Source organism: Mus pahari, chromosome 15 (genome assembly GCF_900095145.1).
Source record: "Mus pahari chromosome 15, PAHARI_EIJ_v1.1, whole genome shotgun sequence".
Taxonomy (NCBI): domain Eukaryota; kingdom Metazoa; phylum Chordata; class Mammalia; order Rodentia; family Muridae; genus Mus; species Mus pahari.
The window spans coordinates 51338714-51359848 of NC_034604.1; the positions used below are offsets into that span (position 1 = coordinate 51338714).

Here is a 21135-nt window from a genome sequence, read left to right on the forward strand (position 1 = left end):
TCTTTTTTTTTTTTTTACAGTCTAGTCGTTATCCTCCTCCTAGTCTGCCCTCTGACTGTTCCTCATCCCATTCCTTCTCCCCTATCTCCAAGAGGATGTCCCCACCTACCCAACCTATCTCCAAGAGGATGTCCCCACCTACCCAACCCCAACCCCAACAGACCTCCCCACTCCCTGGGGCCTTGTGTCTCTCAAGGATTAGGTGTGTCTTCTCTCACTGAGGCCAGACCAGGCAGTCCTCTGCTGTATATGTGTTGGGGGCCTCATATCAGCTGGTATATGCTGCCTGGTTAGTGGTCCAGTGTCTGAGAGATCTTGGGGGGTCCAGGTTAGTTGAGACTGCTGGTCCTCCTACACTGTTACCCTCCTCCTCAGCTTCTTCTAACTTTTCCCTAATTCAGCCACTGAGGTCTTCGGCTTCTGTCCATTGGTTGGGTGTAAATATCTGCCTCTGACTCTTTCAGCTGCTTGTTGGGTCTTTCAGAGGGAAGGCATGATAGGCCCCTGTTTGTGAGCGTTCCATAGCATCAGTAGTAATGTCAGTCCTTGGGGCCTCCCCTTGAGCTGGATCTCAGTTTGGACCAATCACTGAATCTCCTTCCCCTCAGGCTCTTCTCCATTTTTGTCCCTGCAGTTCTTTTAGACAGGAACAATTCTGGGTCAGAATTTTTCACTGTGGAACGGCAACCCCTTGCCTCCACTTGATGCCCTGACTTTCTCCACTAGTTGCCCTGGAGATGGACTCTACAAGTTTCCTCTCCCCACTATAAGGCATTTCATCTAAGGCCTCTCCCTTTGAGTCCTGAGAGTCTCTCACATCCCAGGTCTCTGGTACATTCTAGAAGGTCCCCCCTACTTCCTACCTCCTGAGGTTGCCTGTTTCCATTTTTCCTGCTGGCCCTCAGGGCTTCAGTCCTGTACCTCCCCACCCCCACCCCCCAATACATTATCATGTTTCCCTTTTCCCTTCTCTGTCCCCTCTCCCACCTAGCTCCCTCTCTGATAAAGACTGTCACCAAATTGCCTAGATCAGCCTGGCATTCACTCAGTATCCCAGACTGGCCTCTGTCAGTCTTCCTTCTCCTGCCTGGCTTGTGCCAGGGATCATAATCCTGCATCATCAGGCCTGATGAACATGATCTCTCCGTTGAGCTGTACAATGATCTCTTATGAATATCATTCTGAGAAATAAAACTGATGAGCATTCTTGTGCTTACTTCTTGATGGGCATCACTGACATCATAATTCCTGATGAAAGTCCTACTGAGTGTCCTAGAACTTCCTATTGCTTTCCAGTGGCCACACTGCCCTGTGATGTTCTGCATCGTCCACTTGGTAGCAAAAGATGTTATTGTGAAGTACAGTCTTTTTTTTTTTTCTGATTTAATAGACAAAAATATTTGAAACTTTTTTTTGCGTGTGTGTGTGTGTGTGTGTGTGTCTGTACATGTACATGTATTATACATGTATGGAGGCCCAGGGTTAATACAGAGTATCTTCTATGAGGTCAGGTTTGCTGCCCCCAGAGCTCACGGTTTGGACTAGTCTGGCCAGCCAGCTTGCCCTGGCTCTCCCTCCTGGGCACTGAGATTGCATTCGACCACCACACCCACTCAGTTTTTATCTGGGTTATGAGGATCCCAGCTCTGGTGCTCACATGTTTTGGTTTTTGTTTCTTTTTTGTTTGGTTGTTTTTTTTAACCATTTCAGAGTTTACTCTGAGAAATTCACTGTTGCTGATGTGTTTGAATGTACCTTGTAAGGTAGAGATGAAAATTGAGTTCCACCTTCTTAGTGGAGAATTTCGAGTGGCTCGATGTTCCTCCTTATCTTATTTACTAAATTACACCTTCATGCTGGCCAGTGAGCTTTGTCTTCTATCCCACTGAGCCTATCTCTGCAATAGTAACACACCATTAAAACTGCAGCAAGGCTTGGTCATTCCCCTGCTGCCTGTCGAGAGCTCCCTGTGTGCTCAGGTGGGTGTGTGGGGCATTCAGTGATAAAAAGAGAGGTGCAGCCTCTGTCCCAGTTCTGGGAGCCTCTGTTCTAGCACTGTGAGTCTGTTAGCACTGGGCGCCTCTGTTCTAGCACTGTGATTGTGTTAGCACTGGGCGCCTCTGTTCCAGTGCTGGGAGCCTCTGTTCTAGCACTGTGAGTCTGTGTTAGCACTGGGCGCCTCTGTTCCAGTGCTGGGAGCCTCTGTTCTAGCACTGTGAGTCTGTTAGCACTGGGCGCCTCTGTTCCAGTGCTGGGAGCCTCTTATTTTTCTTCAGGTTTTCTTGGCTGATCGTTCCCAATTTTTTCTTAATGAAAAAACATTTTTAATTCCTTCTGCCAACTTCCTCCCAGTGTTCTACTCAGAGGCTGTTCAGTTTCATTACATACAGTAAACATAGTTTTAAACTAAGTTAATGTGGTTAAAGTTAGTTTCAGGTCCATCTGGCCTTTTCACACTTGTTTTTGTAGACCTCTATGAAGTTAAAATCTTTTCTTAGATAAAGTGATGGCCTTCTCCCTCCTTCCCTTGTAAAGAACTGCCCATTGCTAGTTGTAAGACCTAGTTCAGTTCTCTGGTTCCTGTCAGAGTGCTGACAAGAATGCACATGACTTTTAGCAGAAGGTTGCCTGGCAGTCCTGAACCTTATTAAACTCCCCTGTCCGCAGCAGCCACCTTAGCTCTAGTTGACTGGAGAGAATCCCAGTCTGTTGGATGCTCGGTAGGGGGCGCTCCCCTGCCATTTAAGGATTAGCCTGAGAAGGAAAGCTCTAGGCTGGTTCTCTGTCTCATGGTGCTGTTGGTCTGAAGATTCCAGAAGGGGGAAATCTGCCTGAGGGAGGGGGTTAAGGATGGATATGGCAAGAGAGGAAACTTGAGTAGAACATGCAAGGGACTAGGTTATGCATTAAAGCAACCAAGAACCATTCTGGGGGGTAAGCTGAGGAGTCCCTTCCCTCCCCTCCCCTCTCCTTCCCTCCCCTCCCCCCTTCTTCCCTCCCCTCCCCTCTCCTTCCCTCCCCTCCCATCCCCTTCCCTTTTATTCTTTCTTTCTTTCTTTCTTTCTTTCTTTCTTTCTTTCTTTCTTTCTTTCTTTCTTTCTTTCTTTCTTCTTCTTCTTCTTCTTCTTCTTCTTCTTCTTCTTCTTCTTCTTCTTTTCTCTCTCTTTCTCTCTCTCTCTCTCTCTCTCTCTTTCTTTCTTTCTTTTTTACTAATTCTATCTTTTTAGGAACAAAGTATTGACTTATTTAGACACCGGATTACAGTCTGTAGTTGGAACCCTGAAAGACAGACAGGTTTATCTTATAAATGTATCTATAAACGAAACACGACTCATTTATAAAGTCGAGTCAAACACCAGTGTTGTTCCAGTGTCCTCCACAGGCTGCATCTGCTCTGCTCTCTGTATGGAAGAGAAGCCTGGTAGGAACTTGATATCGAGTGACCTCGTTTTCCTTACAGGTTCCAAAAGTGCTGCTTCACAGTTTTCACAAGTACTGGCCCACCAAGGCACAGGAAGCTCTGAAAGAAAAGTTGTGTGGGTGCTGTTGGGAAGCCGGCGGCAGTTTCGAGCTAACGCCTACAATAGCCGTCCATGTTCATTCAGGAGGCTCCGCTTCACAGCATCCCTTGGCTTCCACAGGTTTCCTGCCTCCAATTCCTGATGCTCCCTGGTTCTTGCTTGGAGTGACATTGTCCTATTTAGGGCCGAGTAGTTTCTCCTATTCTCAGCACTATGACCTGCTACGCATCTCTTCATAGCATGTATTTTAGTATAGATGACGTACTTGATCTCTGGGCTCTGCCCGTAGGCTTAGATTTTTTTAAAAACCTACATTTAATAAGGTTTCTCAAATGCTTCCACCCTCCCTTTTGCCTTTCGTTCAAAGGTAGGGGAGAAAATATGGTAAATAGGACAAGGGGATGTGGTCCTGTTTAGACGATTTCAGTCTCCGTGTCAGGATACCAGCAGTCCAGTTCAGCAGTGTCAGGATACCAAACACAAATCAGCACTGGTGGCAAGATCCAGCAGAAACAGCCAGGCCTCCACCCAATCCGCACGAGTCAGGGGGAGTGGCCAAGGCCATCCTGGACACCAGGTTCTCTGCCATGCCTCTCTCATTATCAGGGAAGACTTGAGATCAGTGAAGCATTGCAAGGCCAGCTCTGTGAGCACCCACCACTGTCCTTTGAGTTCTGTCCATGCTCTCTCCAAACATCGTGTGTCCTTCACGGGTCTTGCACAATACCACAGGAGTCTGCTTCAGTAAGGCACCATGTGAGTTTGTATCACATGACACATCTAGAAACTTCCAGTTCATATCTCCTTTTTTGTTTAAAAATTATCTTCTTTTCTAACATTAACAGCCTACATACAGTAAAAATAATTATGAACCATAAAACTAGAACTTTACATATTTTAAATAAACAGCTTATATATAATAAGCTAACAAAACAACCTTAAGTTTTTATTTATATACAATAATTTAAACAAAACAACCTTAAATCCCTATCAGTATACATACTGTAGATAAAACAACCCTAAATTTTTATCAGTATACAATAATTTAAATAAAATAACCTTAAATTTTTATCAATATACAATAAAACAAAACAACCTTGAATTTTTAGTGGTATACAATTAAATAAAACAACCTTAAATTTCTACTAATATACAATAATTTAAACCTACCACCCTAGATGATAACAACCACAACACATAAACAACCCAAACCATCTATCCCAAGTTAAAATGATAGGAATGATCGTCCTCTTATCATTGCTTCATGCTGAATTGGGCTGAAGAGTTTCTATTTGGGGCACAAGGGAAAAAATAATCCAAAATGAAAGAAAACAAAACGACCCCCCCCCCCCCAAAAAAAAAAATAGCTGTAGGATTTGTTACATAATTTGCCCAGTCTCTATGTTGTCTGTCAAGTCTCTGTGTTGTCCAATCTCTGTGTGATCCATCACTTGGGTAGCCCTTTTGAAGATGATGTGCGTGCATATTTTGGAGACCAGGCAGGTTTGAGGCAGTCTCTGAGAGTGAATCGCCCTGACTTACTTGCTTTGTGAAGACATTCATGTCTCATCTGGTAAGAGGGTTTTCCTGGTCAGATCTAATCTTTATTACGTTTTGTTGGTAACCATATTTTTTCCTTCCCTGTAGATACTTAAGCGTAACCATGCCCCCATCTTAAAATTGTCACAGGTTTCCAGTCTGATGTCAGCACATCCTTAAAGTCTATTGGTTGGCCCAGTTCCTCACTTTCTCCACAACCCAGTGTCTCTCAGCTGCTGCTGTTCCTTGTTCACCAACATTAAGACATTTAGAGTTAGCAAAGCATTATTTAATCTGTCGCTGGGGGTTTTTACTCTCCCTTTTTGTTTAATAAGCATCACTTTTAAGGTATGATTGGCTCTTTTTATAACTGTTTCTCCCTATGTGAGGAGCTATTGTTAGTGGACAGTTGCTGGGTGTCTTAGTCAGGTTTTCTATTGCTGTTACAAAACACTATGATCAAAAATCAAATTGGGGAGAAAATGTTAATTGGCTTACACTTCCAAATCATAGTCATCATTGGAGGAAGTCAAGATAGGAACTCAAGCAGGGCTGGAACCTTGAGGCGGGACCTGATGCAGAGGCCACAGAGAGGCGCTGCATACTGGCTTGCTTATACGGTTTGTTCAGTCTGGTTTCTTATATAACTCAGGACCAGCAGGCCTGGGATTGTACCATCCACTATGGGCTGGGCCCTCCTCCACTAATTGAGAAAATGCCTTACAGCTGGATCTCATGGAGGCATTTCCTCAACTGAGGCTCCTTCTTTGATGTCTCTAGCTTGTCTCAAGTTGACACACAAAACCAGAGGGAGAATGGTTCTTTTTTAGGCTGTGGCCACTGTTAAGTTTCCTGTGCTCCAGTGAATGGCCCACATCTACACACATATGAGCAGTACCAACCAGGCTTAGTTGGTTATCAAAGAAAAGGCATGAAGTTGGGAGGGTGTGTTGGGACATGGTTAAAACTGGACAAGAAAATTGGGGTAGTGTGATCATACTTGTTTGCATGCATGGAATTCTCAAAAATCAAGTTTTAAAAAGTTCCTCACACTTAATGAAAGTCAGAATGTTCTTTGCCTGAAATGAACGTTTGCATCTTGCTTTATGCAGGGCGTAGCTGGAAATCCTATGGTGAAATCTGTCCTGGATAAGACCAAGCATTCTGTAGAAAGCATGATCACGACGCTGGATCCTGGCATGGCTCCATATATCAGTATGTACACAAGTGAGATCTATATGAGTCATGTCTCTAATGTGTGTCAGTGTCACGCACCAAGTGTACTTTCAGTTCATGTCCCCGGTCATGTAACTTAACTTCTTCCTGTGCGCTTTGTTCAAATCTATTCTGTCTTTGTTTTGGGTGTAACTTTATCTTTTCCTTAATTATCATTATATAAATTTTAAAGCTCCATAGGATGGCAACAATGTGGATTATGAGCTTGATAGTAACTGTTTAGTAGTTTATATGAATTTTTCTTTATTCAGTTAAAGGTGATACTTTGCCTACACTTGGTTCTGGCTTTTTTTTTTAGTTACCTATTTAATCATGTGATTATGCTTAATCAGGAATAATTTTTTTTAGGCAAACCTACTCTAGCAATTAATACATTTTGATTACTAAGTTTGCTGGGAACAATTTTTTAGCTGCTTTCGAGCCCTCATCAAAAACCCTCAGATAGTTGACACAGGCATACTGCTCTTTAATTTTTATGTACATTTCCAGTGTATGGACAAATAGGGGTTAGCTGTAGGATAAACCTATAGTTTATAATAGTTAATAAACCTGGAGAAGCCTCTTGCTAGTTGGAGCTCTGTAGCAGGTACTTGAGCAGAAGTTTTTATAGGCCATAAAAAGGCAAGAGCTTGTCTTGACTCTCTTGGTAGTTTCCTGTCTAATGTGTGCCCATTGGTCAGACTATAGAGATTACATACATTTTTCAAGTGCTTGTTCTGCTAGACACTAATGCTCACGAGATCACTGTGACATATGTGTTTTCATTCAGTTTGGGGTAAGGAACCTGGGTTTAAAGAGGCCTAAGTTATTATATTAGGTCATGCAGCTGTGTTGGAGCTCTGTTGAATTTACATATACATGCATTATTCATCCATATCTATATATATATCTGCTTTGCTTCCTGTGTAGAGGGAATTGAATCAGGAGATAATCAGGGAGCCATGTATAATGCTTATAATCCTAGCACTTGCGAAGTGGGATATAACAGTCTAGCCTTAGGAACATAGTGAGTTTATGATCTCAAAAATCAACAAAATACAAACAAACCTAAAATCCCTAACCTAAAGGATTCATAAATTTGACTTTATCACATTTATTAATTTTCATGTTCATATAGTCACACCATGTAGCTGAAGATACTTATTAATTATATTTTTCTTTTTTGTGTGTATGTATTTTAAGTAAAGGAATGAGCATTTTTGGAGCTCTTGCTGTTCTATTGGGTATACTGTATTAGAACTCTTGTTCTTAGAGCAAGCCCATTGAGGAAGCAGGTCTTTTTCTACAAAGAAACCAGCTCAGAGTCTTCCTCAAGGTAGTGAAGCTGGTGAATGAGAAAGCGTAGCTCTCAGCCTTTGGAGTCCCACCACAGTGGAGTGGCTTTGTCACCCACCACAGTGAGCCTACAGAAGGGGCTTCATAGAGTACTGAAGGACTGTGCTCTTCACCTAGTACCACAGGTGACTTGGAACCTATAGATGATGTGTGCCAGCCTCAGGTGACTCAGAGCCTGTAGATGGTGTGTGTCAGCCTCAGCTTTTGAGTAAGACTTCAGATAATGTGCTGAATTCCCATCCCTAGAACTCAAGGGAAGTTGGTAGTTTGGGTCTAAGCACAGGTGGAATTGTATACTTGAGTTAGAGGGTAGGAAATGTGTGGATGTGTCAGATGATGTGACAGAAGGAGAATTTGTGTCCAAATGACCTGCGTTTGAGGCCTGACAGTAGTACTTAGCAGCTGTGTTATGGTGGATAAGGCTCCATCACCCTGTCTCATGTGTATGAGATTTATAACAATTAGTAAATACAGTGTGAGCCTATGGCATGCTTCTTAGTTAGGGTTTTACTACTGTGGAGAGACAACATGACCAGGGCAACTCTTATAAAGGCAAACATTTCATTGGAGCTGGCTTTGTTTCAGAGGTTCAGTCCATTATCATCATCCTACTAGGAAGCATGGCAGCGTGCAGGCAGACATGGTGGTGGAGAATGAGCTGGGAATTCTACATCTTTGTCTCGAGGCAGCAGAAGGAGACTGCACACCATACTGGGTGTAGCTTGAGCTTAGGGGATCTCAGAGTCTGCCCCCACAGGATATGCTCCCACAAGGCCACTGTTTGTATGTTGATGCTAATTCTGCTCTCCTGGGCGGGGTTGTGGACAAGGAATGAGTCCTTCTCAGGTGACTTCTTGTGAACCAATCCCCTAATGAATAAAGGAGCCAGTCATTGGACAAGTCCAGGTTGGACGGAGGAAGAGAGGAAGCAGGAGAGTTAGGTTCTTTTGGACAAGATGCAATTACAAGTGTCTCCCAGTTTCAATGGCGGATCCATCAGGATTTGCCACTGGAGGATTTAGAGTTAGAATTTTAGTTGTTGTGCCCAGCGATTGAGTTACTGTTTTTTTCCGAACTAAGTCTGTGTAGCGTTTTCCTTCACAGGGCTCCTCTGGGTTCAAGAGAGAAAGGTAGAGCGGCAAAGTGTGGGTTTGCCTGAGGTGCACCACAAGGGTCATGGGGGCTTTGAAGCGTGGGGCTGACAACCCGCCAGTGGGAACCTAGCAAGCTCGGTGGAGAGACTTTGGAGCTCTGAGTCAGAGAGTCTCCACCAGATAAGAACAGATCAACCATTTCCTGCCAGTGCATGGCAGGCCAGACTGCCCGGGCAGAGAATTGCCAGCGCAAGCCCAGGAACATGCCCGTTCATTTTTAATATTTCCTGCTACAGGCCACACCTATTCCAACATGGACACACCTCCAAATAATCAAGTCCCTATGGGTCAAGCATTCGAACTGAGTCTGTGGGGCCATTTCTAGTCACATCATCACAGGGTGGTAGTAATTACTAGAAAGTTACTGCTTAGATTTGGAATTGAAATTTCTTTCTTTCTTTCTTTTTAATAGAATCTGGAGGTGAACTGGATATTGTCGTAACCTCAAATAAAGAAGTGAAAGTGGCTGCTGTCCGAGATGCCTTCCAGGAGGTCTTTGGCTTAGCTGTGGTTGTTGGGGAAGCTGGGCAGTCCAATATCGCCCCTCAGCCAGTCGGATATGCAGCTGGGTTAAAGGTGAGTAATAAAAGCGATTCCACAGTAACAGTCCTGTGGTCTCTGTGAGAGTACTGCCTATTTATATACGGAAATACCAGCTTTGTCATGAGTTATTCAACACTGTAATGCAATGAGGAATGATTATTGGAAGAGTAAAGCAGTGCCTCTCTATCACACTGGTGAACACTCATCAGAAAAGCAGTCACCTTAAGAAACAACAAGAAAAATAGACACTCTCGAAAGGAATCTTCATAATTTAGTATTGGTTTTCAAAGTCACTTTCTGAAATTATAATATCTGTTGGATCCCAGTACACACACACACACACACACACACACTCACACTCACATACACGTACACATACGCATGAACGTGCACATATATTCTGTTGTAGTTTTATAAGGACACAATCATGCAAGAACAAATGAAGTTGATGACACCTAAACATTTCCTATCATAAAGCAAGCTAAGGGAAATCCAGCAAATTCTTTTGCCATGGACCACCCCAGTCGGGTATGGGGGTCCTGGAATGAGGGTCCTTGAAGCTAGGTGGATAAGGATTCAGTGGTGACAAACAGAAACGAACACAGAGGCAGTTTGAATCTGAGTGTATTCTGCAGCTCTCAAGCAGGGGATTTTATACATTAAAAAAAACCAAACATTACATTTCTTAGAAACTATATCTAGTGAAACAATCACAGATACCAACAAAAATCATTTGGCACAGTAANGCACAAAAATCATCCAAGCATTACAACTCTGAAACTATGTATTCAGTGAATCACAAACAGAATAGGTAACATCATTATAAATCATCAAAATATAACAATTCTAAAAGGATGTATTCAGTGGTGGCTGTTGCCCAAGGCTAGTGGCATATTTCCAGGAGCAGGTTAATAAATCTTTAACAGTCAGTGCTCTTAACTGCTGAACTAACTTTCCAGCCCCATGATCAATTATTATTTAACATCTAGTGCCTGATTTTTTTTATAAATCTCCAATGTATAAATTTAAACTATTCAAATTCTTTCTAATTAAGGCTTTCTTTACCATATACCAAAAACCCACCTCCGATGACACACGTGTAGCCATATGAAATTTTACTGTTGGGAAAGTTTTTATCTATCGTCATAGTTTTGTAAATGATTAAGAAAGTAAAGCATTGTTTTCCCTGGGATTAAGGTCATGTTAGTGGCCCCAATCTCTAGGGATGGTTTCTTACCCATTATTCTCGCTTAAGACCTTGGCCTAGGCTACCAGGAACATGTAAATAAGAAAAGGAATAAGAGAAAACAAAACAGATAGATTGCCATGAGAACTACAGCTCAATATTTTTTCTCTGGTAAAGAGTTCCACAACCCGTTCCAGGAGGCCTCCCTGTTTTGAGGTCAATTGCCTCAGTCTGTGGAACTTGTCACACAGATCCTACTGGAGGTGGTGTGGCATTCTTTGACCTCACTTCCCCTGTATCTTTCTAGCATGCTTGCTTCCTTTTGTAGCAAAACTTCTGCAAGTATCCGTGAACTGGCTAGTTTTGTGTCAACTTGACACAGCTGGAGTTATCACAGAGAAAGGAGCTTCAGTTGGGGAAATGCCTCCACAAGATCCAGCTGTGGGGCATTTTCTCAATTAGTGATCAAGGGGGGAGGTCTCCTTGTGGGTGGTGCCATCTCTGGGCTGGTAGTCTTGGTTCTATAAGAGAGCAGGCTGAGCAAGCCAGAGGAAGCAAGCCAGTAAAGAACATCCCTCCATGGCCTCTGCATCAGCTCCTGCTTCCTGACCTGCTTGAGTTCCAGTCCTGACTTTCTTTGGTGATAACAGCAATGTGGAAATGTAAGCTGAATAAACCCTTTCTTCCCCAACTTGCTTCTTGGTCATGATGTTTTGTCCAGGAGTAGAAACCCTGACTAAGACAATCCTGAACAATTTTTTTTTCTAATTCTGGTTTCCCAGCTGCCTAGCCACACATCTACACTCAAAGCCCCTAGGCTGACTGACTATTTGGTGGCCAGCAGGTCCTCTCTGTTGTCTAGACAGGCTTCCTGTAGCCAGGCTCAGACTCACTGACTCACTGTGGAGCCAACAGTGGCCTTGAAAACTCCTGGTCCCACTTGTACCTCTGGAGTCCTGTGTTATAGACATACACTGCTGTGCCTGAGTTTCACTCCTGTTTTCATCTCCCATGTGGCTTCTTGGGTGCACACCTGCCTTTCTTTGGAGTTTGTTGATTGCTCTCTGCTTTTGTGTTTCCTGGGCTGGCCCCTCCTTTTCCCCCCACCCTCCCTTGGTCTGTGTGTCCAGGCTCACCTCTCCTGATCTCATGCCATCCCTGGCCTTAGTGTGTGACATTTGCAGCTTTATGTTGCCACTGAGACTATTAGGATTTACATGAAAGATGTCTTTTTGACAACTTCACTTGAGTATCCCAAACTCAGTCTGTCCAGAATGGAACTTTCTCTTCTTATTCTTACTCCCTACTCTTCATCTCAGTTGATGGCAGCCCCATCTATCGGTTTCTCAGAGGAGAAAACCTGGCACTGCCTGGAGAGTCTCCTCCTGCTTGTTCCTGTTCTGTCATTCGGTCTTGTTTGCAAGACAGACTTAAGTTTGCTGGAATTTATGTATCTATCTATCTATCTTTCTATCTATCTATCTATCTATCTATCTATTTATTTATTTATGGTGAGGCTGCTACAGTGAGTATGGTATTTTCCTTACCAAGGGGATAAAGGATTAGATCTCTGTAGGGTTTTTTTTTTTTTTTTTTTTTTTTTTTTTTAATTTCTGAAGCCAGCAAACCTATAACTCCTGATTGGCTGCAGTTTATTTAGCCATGTACATGTTGTTCTTCTAAAGTATTTCATACCCCTCCTGTGCTCAGGAGCCTCAGACAGCACTTCAGCATTATCCTTGGGGCTGTCTGGAATGGTTGTATTTTAACAACATAGAAATGTACAAGGTGGCACCGATATAGCAGCACCCACTCGTTTACAACATGCGAGCTTAAACAAGAAGATAGCGCTGTTTGCCTGACTTGGCTAGAGTTGCACAGCTCAGACAACTTAAATGGTTTTGTAGGTTTGTGCACATCTGATGTCGAGATTACCAATATGTTTTAATAAATAGTCAAATTCACCAGTACAGATTCTAGAATTATTGAGGATCAACTTTATTTATATTTTAAAACTTTGTGTAAAGGAGCATGTAACGGCTTAATTCTACTGTAGCCTCGTGAATCAGACACACAGATTCTTTCCTTGTATCCATTTAGAATTTATTAGAATGAGGCAAATTGGAGAAAAGCCTGGTGTATTGGTTACAATTAGTAATTAAATGCAATCTCACACTGATTTTAATTCTAATAGATTCTGTTACACAAATTTCAGGTGTTTTTCAATTATAGTTAGAATTTATTTAAATAGGTGAATGGATCTCATTTACTCTGCCTCTCCATTCTCTGAATTTGGGGCTGTCAGACAATAGTTACCTATATCTGAATGTGATGTGTTATTTATAATGCAAATCATATTACTTTTTTTTATTCACAGTAGTCTGTGCTTCCACAGAACATTGTGCCAAACCACATTACTTTACACGTCTGTTCATACTTTGTGAGTGTCCTTTGATCTTGACATTAGTATATGTTTATAAAAAGGTCTTTATCCAATATAGTGAAGCTAATTACTATCATTAGGGCTTGTAACCCATTTAACCTAGAAATGAAAAATAGTAAACTGGAGAAAATGGATATGTAACCATCATAATCATAAACCTTCAGATAAATCACGAGTATTATATGGACAAGTTCCATTTGAAAGGTGGGGACAAATCTCTTGTCTGGACTGAGTCTCTGCTTTGAAGATTTCAAAATTGCTTTTGCAAATGAAAAAGGATTTGTAGATTTGGGCCAGAAGACATCAGGACTTTTAAAATAGAAATAGTGAGTGTATTTGACATTAGAGACTCAAGAAATGGCCCTACTATACATGGGATTCGGTGCTGGCATTACTTTGTGACAGAGTGGCAAGTGGCTCTATGGATTCCCTCACAATGGTTAGCTGTCTCTGGAGGTCAGAGCATACCTGTGGGTGCTGGGTGGGAGGTGCTCAGAAAGACAGCAGTCCTCGGGTGTGAGTCTCTGGAAGCCTGAGAAAACAACCCATAGGAAAGGAATTTCACTACCTGTCCATTGGAGTCTGCTTTTCATTATGGTGTCTGAGTGCTGGGTCTGAGTATTTTATAAGGTCAGATGCCATTGCACAGTAGTATTTGCAGTAGGTAGGCATTGTATGGGAAAGGCTGATGTGGGTTTCTTTCCTAAGAAAAACCTTGACAGATACTAATGGTAGTTCAGTTGATCTTGTGATTTTATTTGCATTTGCCCTAATTTATTTTGACTATTGGTTTTGGTTTACAAATTTAGATGTGAGTTATCTTTTTACAACTTTTAATATGGGCTCAAAATGGAAAGACTTACAAATATGTGACCCGCCCTCTACCACCCACCATCCAGAAAAAGTAGGAGGAGCCGTATGAGATGAAACCTGTTGAATCTTCAATTGAACTGGTCCTTACAAGTTTTAACTCCCCTACCAGATTTTATCCGGTATCAATGACTTTCTAAACTAAAAGCTAGCTTTTCTTTTAATCTACATCACTATCTAAGACAGTAAATTCAAGAGAAATCAAGTTAGCCAGCTTCTGAAGCTTCTACGCCATCATTATTCTCACTGCAAGGCTTGGAGTGGGCAAACCACAAGGCGGATAATAACATCCGCGGGCGTGGAGACCATGTATGTGGACAACGCCAGTGAGCACTGCGATGATGTGTGCAGTGCCAGTGAGCATTGTGACCACGTGCACACCAGTGAGCAATGTGACCATGTGCACGATGCCAGTGAACAGTGTGACCATGTGTGCAATCAGATTGTCAGTCTGAACCAAGTCGCTTCACATACCGCGTAAGTCCTGAACTCATCTGCATCAGATCAGTTGGAGATTATTGTGTGCCTCAAAACTGTTTTAACATGGATCCCTTATACTGATAAGAGAATTCCAGCCCGGCATGGTGGCACATGCCTTTAATCCCAGCACTTGGGGGGCAGAGGCAGGCAGATTTCTGAGTTCGAGGCCAACCTGGTCTACAGAGTGAGTTCCAGGACACCAGGGCTACACAGAGAAACCCTGTCTGGGAAAAAAAAAAAAAAAAAGAGTAGAATTCCCTTCTCAAAACATTGGTAGGGGATGGTACTCAAACGTAGTCTTAAACTCTAAAGGAAGCTACCTTTAATTAACATGCTAGTCAATGGAAGAGAGGCTGGGGACAGCTTCCTTTCACTTTCTTTTGTGAAATCCATAAACAAACAAAACTTGTCCATCAAACTGATTATCCTTCTTGTAGATACCAATTGTCTGTATAACCAGCTAAATCTCACAAAGTATGGCATCTTGTGTTGCAGCATGGTAAAGTTAAACAGACACGGCTGTGTTCCCTAGAAGCACGGCACATTCAATGCTTTGTAAGGCATAGCTCAGAGGCATGTCCAAAGGGTCAGAAAGGTGGCCCTAAGCAGCCCACTAATAGGCTGATTTCACTGCAATAAATGTTTTTACTGAATAAAATGTCAGCTTCTTTATAGTCCAGGTGTAGGAGGGCTGAATTAGGTACACTTACAGTGTCCATTGTAAAGGATTAAACCATCTGTATTCTTTTAAAATCAGCAGCCACCTCCTGTTTCAGTGTTTCGAGACTGATGAGGCCATACTTACACAATTAATACACTGGCTTTTCCTGTTGTCTGGTTTGTCATGTGGTGAGGTCTTACTGTGTTTGCTCATGCCTAACGCTGGGTGTAGGAGGTAAAATTGGTCAAAATTGACAGATGGCATCCACTCTGCTGTAGAATCCAGTTCTCCATCTTCTTCCCAAGCTGGAGTCTTAAGCTGCTGAGTTCATTCTCATGGCTCTACTTCATTTGTCTCTTAACCATGTGTGAACAGAAATTAAGCACTTGACCCTTCCCTCCCTGCCTGCCTCCTCTCTCTCTCTCTCTCTCTCTCTCTCTCTCTCTCTCTCTCTCTCTCTCTCTCTCTCTCAAGTCCTCTGTCCTTAAAAATAGGCTTATTCTTGGCCAGTTTTTTTTAAATTGTGTGTGTGTGTGTGTGTGTGTGTGTGTATGTGTGTGTGTAGTGTGTGCATGCTCATGTATGTGTGTATACATACCCTCATAATCTGGCTTTAGCTTCTCCAATATATATTCTTAGCTTTGAGTTATTTGTTCAGTTTGAATTCATTAATGACAATAATTTTGCTGAATCAGCTTCAGTATACCACATACACATGTAATTTTTTATTTTTTATTAGTCTTTATGTCTCTGTGTGTATATTTAAAAGGGAATTAGAAAGACTGGGAAGCACATGTTGAGTGTAGGTGTGACCACAGACCCAAATCCAGAGCAAATGACCAAGCGGATGCCAGGGATGAGAAGAGTCTCCTTTGGAAGATGACCTCTTGCGAAATGAACATTTAAAAATAAGGCTTTCTCATATGAATACTCAATTAGAAATTATAATTTTAAAATAATCCATTACATTAAATGCAAACAACACAATAACGCATGAGGGAATAATGTGCAAAGTGTACCATAAACAGTATCAAGGGAGTTTCATTATTCCATTGGAGATTTTTGCTCTATACCAGTGGTTCTCAACTTTCCCAATGCCGTGACCCTTTAATACAATACAGTTCCTCATGCTGTGGTAATTCATAGCCGTAAGACTGTATTCACTGTTACTCCATAACTGTAAGTTTGATGCTGTTGTAAACCATAATGTAAATATCTGTGTTTTCAGTGGTCCTTGGTGACCCCTGTGACAGTTGTTGGGCCCTAAAGGGGTCTCCACCCAGGTTGGGAGCGCTACTCTCTACCTTTATATTGTTTGAACATTACAGTGTGTATGTTAAGTATGTGCATTTACTATGTAACTATTAGTATGTTTAATATTAATGTTTGTAAAAACTGGTTTCCAACTTGTGCTGCTGTTGCCTAGGGCGCCCAGGAACGCATTGACAGCCTGCGGAGGTCGGGAGCGATCCCCGAGAAGCAGACGGTGGTGTCGGTAGAAAACTTCATTGCCGAGCTGCTTCCTGACAAGTAAGCGGTCTGGGGCTCCCGGGGAACCAGCGCAGTGGTGTGTGGAGTTCGTTCACCCCGAGCCAACTGTCGAAGCCCGAGAGGGAAGTCTGCTCGGAGGGTGGGCTGCAGAGCTTAGCCGACACTCGTGTCCTCACTCTGCTTCTGGGACTGCAGTGCAGAGCCAGGCCTGCTTCCTAAGTCTGCTTACCACCACGGGATACCAAGACCTAGTGCGCATTGGCTTGGGTGTAATTGAGCACTGCGGATCAGCACACCACTTCCTGTGGTGACACACCACAGTGGCAGACATGGTGGGCAAGACTTGATGGTAGTAACGGGTTGGAGTTACGTGGTATCACGTGGTTAGCTTAAAAAGACCCCTAGAAATCAAAGTTAGCTCTGCTTTTGAGGACTTTATGTTTTTATGTTATTAATAGATTTTTTTTTAATGGAAGACCTTTTTGGGGATTCTGAGTTATTTTATAATATAGAACCATACTCTGTTGAATTCTACTAACACTTATAATGTCATGGTGGTAGTAGGGCCTACTCAGTGCTTTTCAAGTATTGCCATGTGTCCATGCTCTTCCACATCAGAATAATGCCAGTGTGAGTATTCTGAGATGAACAGATTTAGATTTTGGCATTAGTCTTGGATTGGTGTTGAGTGTACACAAATGTTCTCATAATGTGTTAAGTGCACTCCTTCATTGGGAACTGATTGGTGATGCCAGGCAGTCCCTCTGTGGCTTCTGAGTCTAGTGTGAACTTTTTCTGCTCTGTGAAATGTAACTGCCTGGAGCCATAGCCCTTGTTTCTCAAATCTTGCCTTATACACAGAACGGGAAGATGGAGATCCCTAGTGATCAGCTTAGGGTTTTCCCTTCCATCCACAGTTGTGATCCTGTTGAAGGACTTTATGAAGAAGGGGGGAAACTTGAAAGTCCTCGTAGCCAGCAGATCCAGGGACTGAAACGTTGGGCGTTGGGCACGCGGCAGTAATTATGATTGTAGAGAAGGGACTGGGAAAGCCGGTTCCAGGTTGCAGCATCGGCTGGAGGTGGGGCTCGTGCCTGGGTGACAGCTCCTCAGAATGCAAAGGTGACCTGCCTGGCTGAGTCCGTGCATACCCTGATGGACTCTGAGCCCAGAGCATGCAGAATGAGGCAAAACAAGGTTTAGCTGAGCTTGGCTTCATGTTTCCTTGACTGAGAAACATTGTCAAAATAAAATAATGAAAATTTGATTAGTAGTCAAGTAGAATAAATATTCTGTGTTCATAAGTTGAAACATTTTTAAAGATATGGATGGTGAGACATTACAAAGTACCATTTTAATATTCCACAGTTGCTTATCATGCTGTTTTCTGTCTTTCTGTTTTTAAAATATCTGTATATCTCCTTATTCATTTAGTAGTTCTTTGTGCTTATTAAAGGTGCTTATTCTTTAAAAGATAGAGACATTGATAGCCTTGTCCATATTCCCTCACTGCTTACATTTGTTTCTGTGTGGCTTAATGATTCTGGGAGCTAGAATTCCGGTGTTACCCCAGTTGTCCTAAGTGTGTTTATAATGCTTTGGTTTTCATAATCTCCAGTCAGTATCTTTAGTGGGAACAGTACCTTGATTATTTCAGGAGTGCATTTTTAAAGGCCAACTCCTCCTGGAAGGTAGCACAGAACATGTGATTCAAAGGGATTGTGTTCATTGGGACCAGACACATGCTAATTTCCTGAGTGAACTTATCTTCGATTTTAGTAGTAACATTGTTAGATGGCTGCCTGCTGGTGAGAATTGGTAATACAGATTTCCCCATAGTTCAGCAAGTATCACTTCAAAATATATCCAAAAGGAACTCTTTGCATGTCCAAATAAGTTAGTTATTTGGTCAGTAACTTCAGCTTTCCCTGTTGCTACTCTCTTCCTTTCTCTTCTTGGGATTTAGACAATAGAGTAATTTTATCTTTGTATTAGGGATTGACCATTTGCAAACTAATTAGAACCGCTTTTTCTCTCTCTCTGAGAACTGTGATCCTTTGATGAGAACAATAGGTAGGACTTGCTTCTCCTTTTTGTCTCTTCACTCTCATTCCATGCAGATGTAAACAGTGTGCTGCTCACGTTTCTGTTGCAGATGGTTTGACATCGGCTGCGTGGTGGTTGAAGACCCTGTGCATGGCATCCGCCTGGAAGCCTTTACCCAAGCCACACCCGTGCCTTTGGAGTTTGTGCAGCAGGTTGGTTTTCTCCACCTTTTCTTGAGCTTTTCGTTTATAGTGAGGATTACGCCCTTGACTCCCTCCCTTTTGCTTGTCGGTATCCTGATTGTCCCATTTTGTTATTTCCCCCTTTTCGTGGTTATACTCATAGCCTTGAGGTCAGAGGGAAATTGACCTTTAAATCCGTGTGATGTATTCCTTTCTCTTTATTCATCAGCAGTGTGCCTGTGTACGGATGCAGGTGCGGATATATGTGCGTGTATGGAAACTAGAGGATAGCCCTGGCGCCCCTTCAGACGCCACCCACACTGCTTTGCTTTTTCTTTCTTTCTTTCTTTCTTTCTTTCTTTCTTTCTTTCTTTCTTTCTTTCTTTCTTTCTTTCTTTCTTCCTTCCTTCCTTCCTTCCTTCCTTCCTTCCTTCCTTCCTTCCTTTCTTCCTTCCTTCCTTCCTTTCTTTTCTTTTCTTTTTCTTGAGGCAAGTCTGTCATAGGACCTGAAACTCACCAGGTTTGTGAGGCTGGCTGGCTAGAGAGCCCGCATGCTCCTGTGTCCACTTGCCCTGCACTGGGATTTCAGACAGGTGCTGTTTGTTATGTTGGCTTTTTTAATGTGGGTGCTGGGTCCCTGTCTTACAGGACAGCCGTTTTACCAGTTTAGCTGTATCCCCAGCCCCTGTTTGTCTCAGCTGTATCCCCACTATTTTGTCTCTTTCCCTTCTCTTTGATCTAGTATTCTCTCTTAGTTGTTCATTTTAGTAGCATGTCAGTATTTAAAAGCTAGATGAAAGCCAGGTGCGGTGGCGCATGCCTTGTAATCCCAGCACTTGGGAGGCCGATGCAGGTTGGTCTCTGTTAGCTCAAGGCCAGCCTAGTCTACAGAGCTAGTTCCAGGCCAGTCAGAGTTACACAGTGAGACCTTCTCTCAAGAAATCAAAATAACAAAATCTAGATGAGGGTGGAGAGTTGGCTCAGCAGTTAATTGTTGTGGGAAATATTAAAAAGAAACTGCTAAGTTCCTGTGCTCTATCCAGCTACTCTCTGTCCGCCAACTCTTGGGGTGTGTGTGTGTGGGGGGGGGGGGTCAGGTTGGTGTGTGGCCCAGAGCTCCCAAGTTCCCTTTGCTGCCACACCAGCCCCACACAATGACCATCCACCCAGGGGTCAGCCACCACAACAACCCTGTAGAAACAAAACCCTAGAAGCTTATAATTAACAAGTCAGATTTGTATATCAATAAATTCTCAATTCACAAGATGACAATACAATAATTTCAGAGCCAATTGATAATGATATATGCTGCCCACCTAGATCAGACGAGTTATCCCAATTATTCTATCCCTACATGATATCATAACTACCTGTGGCTAATTAAAACCACGGGGGGTCAGAATCTTCTTCCTGTCCTTCTGCCTCCATCTTGCCTTCTCTTCCTCCCTCTTCTGAGTCGCTCTCTGTCACTACAACTCTTTGCTCCGCCTCCCTTTTCGCTGTCCAATCACAGGCCTCCTGCTGCACTAATATTTTAGTGTAATTGGACAGGGAAAATCCTGCCACAGCTAATAGCATTGGCTGCTCCCACATGACAGTAACTCAGGTTCCAGGGCATTCGATGCCCTCTGCAAGCACCCAGTGCGCATGTGCTGCACTGACATACAGGCAGATAAAATACCCTGCACATGAGATCAAAGTGAAGTTTAAAAAAGTGGAGTTGCTAGGAATTTGTCTTTAGATTTGCTGACTGAAAAATGGGCCTAATCATGTAGCCACAGACAGTTTCTAAATGGATTGTACTTCTGCACCTTCTGTAAATGTTCTCGTGACTCGATAATGAACAAAATGGGAAGTGTCTGTCACTGAGATCTCTGTACTGTTAACTGCTCCTTTTTAAGATCATTTGAAGTGTATAGGCATTGTAGACTGAGGGAGAACCATTAGGACTCTCTGAGAAAATGTGTGTGTACAACTACATTTTAATTTAATGTATGACCATAAAGTTGCTAAAAGCAGCTAGTGGTCCTTCCAGATGTTTGGCAGTGTAGAAAGATGCTTGGAATGAGAGCAGGGAGGGTAGAGGCTTGTAAACTGATGCTGTGCACATTGTTATGCTGCTAATAAAACCCAGAGTGGACAAAGTTCAGGTTTCCTAGGAAGAAGTAAGTCTTAACACTGTTGCTCCAGAAGTATTAGATGGAGCCATATAAAATTGCCGTCTTTAATAGTTGAGGAGTCCCTGCCCTGTTTGATGTGACTTAGCCTAATTACGTCCGTGAGGCACTACAGGGAAAGCCGTCACCCTGCAGTAAATCACTGGCTAATTGTGATCTACAGACACTAAAGAGCGAATGGAACTCAGGGTCAGTGGCACAGGCGGAACATTGTACAGGCCCTCTGTGAGACCTCGCATACCCTGCTCACAGCAGGCTTGGAAATCATAGG

The 21135-nt window shown here is 42.8% G+C and overlaps 1 protein-coding gene across 1 annotated transcript in view; it reads left to right on the forward strand.

Annotated features, from left to right (window-relative positions):
- Prrc1 (proline rich coiled-coil 1) overlaps nt 1–21135 on the forward strand; it is a 41754-nt gene that overhangs the window by 14811 nt on the left and 5808 nt on the right. The window contains exons 5-8 of the mRNA XM_021214755.2: nt 6173–6275; nt 9198–9361; nt 16395–16498; nt 18615–18717. Of these exons, the coding sequence (XP_021070414.1) occupies nt 6173–6275; nt 9198–9361; nt 16395–16498; nt 18615–18717 (474 nt within the window). The remainder of the gene's footprint in view (nt 1–6172; nt 6276–9197; nt 9362–16394; nt 16499–18614; nt 18718–21135) is intronic.